Source organism: Pan paniscus, chromosome 1 (assembly GCF_029289425.2).
Source record: "Pan paniscus chromosome 1, NHGRI_mPanPan1-v2.0_pri, whole genome shotgun sequence".
NCBI classification, from domain to species: Eukaryota; Metazoa; Chordata; class Mammalia; order Primates; family Hominidae; genus Pan; species Pan paniscus.
The window spans coordinates 91,399,500-91,404,576 of NC_073249.2; the positions used below are offsets into that span (position 1 = coordinate 91,399,500).

The 5,077-nt window shown below is 37.3% G+C and overlaps 1 protein-coding gene across 1 annotated transcript; it reads left to right on the forward strand.

Moving 5' to 3' along the window:
• The first annotated feature begins 2,671 nt into the window (after positions 1-2,671).
• LOC100983791 (olfactory receptor 10T2-like) lies at positions 2,672-3,953 on the forward strand. The gene has a single exon (XM_008974471.4). It carries the CDS (start codon positions 2,672-2,674, stop codon positions 3,614-3,616), a length of 945 nt encoding a protein of 314 aa, XP_008972719.1. The 3' UTR covers positions 3,617-3,953.
• The last annotated feature ends 1,124 nt before the right edge of the window (positions 3,954-5,077 follow it).

The following is a 5,077-nucleotide window of genomic DNA, read 5'->3' on the forward strand; positions in this document are numbered from 1 at the left end:
TTTGCTGGAGTATGTGCTGTCAAGGCCACAGAGCTGCTAAGATTGGGGCTGTACAGTTACTTTCAGCTCAGACACCAGGCAGAGCTGTCTTTCATCTTTAAAAGCGAATGGCCCCTGGACTTTCCCCGGTAAGATCTGGGAGAAATATGCTACATGATTTTTTTTAATGTTTGTTTATTTCTCTCTCCTTTTTAGACTTTGATGGGATATGAGAAAAAAAGGAACATGAGATTGTGCTAAAACTGCCTGTGGATGTAAGTTTCTCCTTTGTACTAGAGTTGTAGGACCACTCTTTCTTATGAGTAATATCTGTCAATTTTCTCTAAAAATATTTTGAATACCAAAGAAAGATTCAGAGGCAGAAGAACTCATGGAAACCATGCACTGGTGAAGTGTGGGCCATAGCATCAGAATCTAGAGTGAGAGACAGGACAGAGACCATATGGAGAGGGCAAAGATGCAGCTGAACAAAACCTGACCATGTGAGCATGGGAGATATAGTAAATGAAGAGAATAACTAAGAGTGTAAACAGCAAAATATTCCTAAAATAGAACTAAACTAGGAAATAGGGAGAAACTGCCTAATGTGTACCTATATATGATGGGTTAAGGTGGAAGAATAAGAGATAGGAGTGAATGAAAGAGTGGAACAGAAAGCCTTGTGGGGATCATACAGAGTAAAGAAGACATTGATCTATTTCCTAAGTCACTGGTGTATAAGCACGCAGTGCAAAGGAAATATTAAAACTAGAACCCAGGTAATTCAAAAGACAAAACCCTAGATGGGAGACCTAAGGTATTTGGGATACAGTTCCTGCCTCATAGCTTATGCAACCTACATCTTGATATTTTACTTCTCTGGGCCTCTGTTTCTTCATTTATAACATGAGGGGGCTTGGCTAGATATTTAACAGCCTGCCTGTATTGACCACTTATGCATCAGGAAATTCACTGTGGGCATTTGGTGCTCACACAAACTTTTTGGCTTATGCTATTATTATTGCCATTTTAGAGATTAAATCATGAGACCCAAAGTGATTTCCCCAACATTGTACATTGGCAGAGCCATGGTCTTAACCTAGGCAATCTGACTCCAGAGCCTCAGTCCATCCAGCCTCACTATGCTGCCATTCTAACAAATGATCTCAGAGCAAACTGACAGGGAAGTGAATTCAAACAGGATTCAGTCATTGAGAGCTACATAGGGAAGCCTCTCAGGAGATGAATAATGAGTTGAGGTTTTGTAGGAAAGATAAATATTAATTCTGAGGGATAACAAAAGTAGGAAAGAAAATGTAATGTTGTGTGTAGAAGCAGAGAGACAAAGTTAGTTATGTTTGATGCTGCAGCCAACCAGCTTGTCTACAGCTGAGGGGCAGATGCGTGACCTAATGTTGAGGACAAACACACCTAAGATGGTGATGAGGACAGAGAAAATTCCAGAAACATTGCCATAAGCTATGTATTAAATAATTCGTTAGAAGGAAAATAAGACCCATAAAGATATATGATCATTTTATTTCAATAACTAAAGGCTAGCTGTCATTCATACAAATAATTTAACATTATTGTGAGTATCTGCAGAGGACAAATCAAGAACAATGGGTGACTATTTCAAGGAGGCATAGTTCAGCTCAGAAGTAGCCAAATAAACTATCTAGCAAGGGAACAACAGCCTGTTTTGGAAGTGAGTGACTTCTTAAAATTTGTCCTTGACTATGGACGTTGGACAATACTTCCTACATTGCTATAAAGAGGTTCACAGAATTGTACGCAGGTTGAGTTAGAAGATTTCCGATCTTTTTTCCAAAATAAAAATAATCTGATTGTCTAAGTCTGATATGAAGGTTTTAGCATTTATTTGATCTCCAAATCAAACCACAGATCTTCTTACAGATAATGATGAAAGTTCTTCTTAGAACATTATGGAGGCAATGGAGATTGAGGCATAGGCCAGAAGAGTGGAGATCTCAGCCCAAGCCTCATAATGCTCTGAGGTTAATTTCAGCTTTAATTAGGTTCTTAATCTCAGATTCCCATGCACTGATGACAAGGGAAACCCCAATATGTGAGCCATCCCAAAGTCTTCACAATTGATCATGGGTGAATAGAATCTGAATACTTTTAAGTAGTTAAAATAGTTCCCTACATCTGAACAAGCATTATTTGAGTTATGTATATGAGAGACTGGGTACATCACTTTTTACTTGTTTTGTTTGTTTTTCTGAATCAGAATGTTATAAGGTATTAGCAAAGATAGGTGATTTTTAAGGACTGTTACTGTTATGTGGGTAAGCATGTGGTTTAATCTTATTGAGCCTCATTTTCTTCTTCCATAAAATGAGAGTATTTAATGAGATGAGGTCTAAATCACATTTTGATTTTACAGTATGAACTTTCTAGGCACATAGGAATACAGAGAATGGAAATAACTTACAAAAATAAAAATAAATAATTTCAGATATCTTTGAATTGGGATATGTCACTATTCATGTCCCTTGACCCTTCCCTATACTCTGACCTATGTACTTAATGTGTGTTATGTATTTTTTCAGACCAGTATTATCAGCTTTTTACAGAAATGCGAACTGAGTATCTCTAGGGTCATTTCACTTTTATCAAATTATCTTCTTCTCAATTTCAGGTTACCTAAGTCTAATTACACTGACCAATGAAAAGACAGAACCAGAGCATGATCACCGAGTTCATCCTTATAGGCTTCTCAAACCTGGGGGATCTGCAGATCCTTCTCTTCTTTATCTTCCTATTAGTCTACCTGACCACTCTGATGGCCAACACCACCATCATGACAGTCATTCACCTGGACAGGGCTTTGCACACTCTTATGTACTTCTTCCTCTTTGTCCTTTCATGTTCTGAAACCTGCTACACCTTGGTCATTGTACCCAAAATGCTTACCAACCTGCTATCCACAATTCCAACTATTTCTCTCTCTGGGTGTGTGGTCCAGCTCTATTTATTTGTGGGCTTGGCATGTACCAACTGTTTTCTCATTGCTGTGATGGGCTACGATCGCTATGTTGCCATCTGCAACCCTCTTAACTATACACTCATTGTCAGCCGAGCCACCTGCATGCAGTTGGTTCTAGCCTCCAGCTTTTGTGGCTTCCTGACTTCTGTGATTGTCAATATCCTGGTGTTCAGTGTGCCCTTCTGTGCCTCCAATTGGATCAACCACTTTTTCTGTGACATTTCCCCTGTCATAAAACTGGGCTGCACAGACACCAACCTGAAGGAGATGGTCATCTTTTTCCTCAGCATTCTGGTATTGCTGGTTCCCCTTGTGTTGATATTCATCTCCTACATCTTCATAGTTTCCACCATCCTCAAGATCTCCTCGGTGGAAGGACAGTGCAAAGCCTTTGCCACCTGTGCTTCCCACCTCACAGTGGTCATCGTCCACTATGGCTGTGCTTCCTTTATCTACTTGAGGCCCACATCCCTGTACTCTTCAGATAAGGACCTGCTCGTGGCAGTGACTTACACTGTGATTACTCCACTACTCAACCCCCTTGTCTATACACTGAGAAATAAAGAAGTAAAGATGGCTCTGAGAAAGGTTCTGGGTAGATGCTTATATTCGAAAACTGTATGAGTGGGCTGATAAGGCAGGAAATTACATTCATGAAAGTTTCCTAGATAGCACTTCAGATCTATAAACAGATTTGTCCTTTTCTTAAGACTCCTTGACAAAAAAAAAAAAAAAAAAAGAGAGAGAGAGAAAAGAAATAAGGACTTTAGGTGACCTTGATTGTTTATATCAAAAATTTTTTTTCATGTTAGCCTGTATCCACTGCAAAAGTTATACCAATTGGTCTCCAGAAAATTATGTGAACATTGAAACTTTCCATAACACAAGCTACATTGTTTTTATGCATTACAAGTGTTTGCTTTGTCAGATCAAAACTACAAATGCTGCATTATCTTTTTGAGAATTCCCAGATTGTTGATACTCCTTTTACAGTGAAAGAAACAATATTTTCTAGAAATAATTTACTGCAGTTATTTCTTTATTAAACTTATATATACATACACATACCTACATATGTGTGTATATATATATGAATGTATATATATATACATATGTGTGTATATATATGAATGTATATATATATATACATGTGTGTGTATATTTATATAAAGTTTAACCCACTTCCCATTTAGGAAAAAAAAAAGTGCAGTTCTGTGCCATTATGGAATTCTCGGGGCAAACGGGAAATGGGTTAAAGCAAATGGTTTAATCTTTTTGAGCCTCATTTTCTTCTTCCATAAAATGACAATAGTCAATGAGATGAGCTCACATCATAGTTTGACTTTACTGTACAAACCTTCTATGCACATAGTAATACAAAGAATATAAATAACTTGCAAAAATAAAGATAAATTACTTCAGTTATCTTTAAATTGGGGTATGTCACTATTCATGTCTCCTGATTCTTCTCTATCCCCTGATCTACATATGTATATATATATACACACACATATATTATATATATATGTTTAAAAAGAAATATATGCAGTAAATTGTTTCTAAATAATGAACATAAATTTGCTTCTGGAAAAATGAGGGGGGTGGTGTTAAGTTCTAAGAGGTCGATGATAGAATAGAAAACACAGACTTTGGAGTCACAAAGACCTGGATTTTAATCTTTATTTGGATCATTTTCCAGCTAAGCGCCTTGTTCCAGGTTTAACTTCTTTTATTGTTAGTTATTTATTATGTAACAAAGGACTTTTAATACCTCCTCAGTGGGCCATTGCAAAATCTAGTTAAATTAATAGATGTAAAACAATTCCATGCTTGCCTGAGAGAAGGTATTGAAAAATTGCTTCTGTTTTTACTTCTCTTTCGTTTTCCTTTCTTTATTCTATAACCTAGGGTTAGACTCTATGTCAGATAAACTGTAGAAGTGAGTTGACCATTCAAGAGCCCTGCACTGTTTATGCACCTGCTACCATATGCAAGGCATTGAAGCAAGCACTGTAGCGAGTACAATGAAGAGTAAAGCACAGTCCCTTCTTTTCCTCATGCCTCACTGAAAGAAAGGGTCAAATT

What these genes read in the sequence shown, in the direction of transcription:
- LOC100983791 (XM_008974471.4), top strand. Translation starts at nt 2,672, where the DNA reads ATGAAAAGACAGAACCAGAGCATGATCACCGAGTTCATCCTTATAGGC.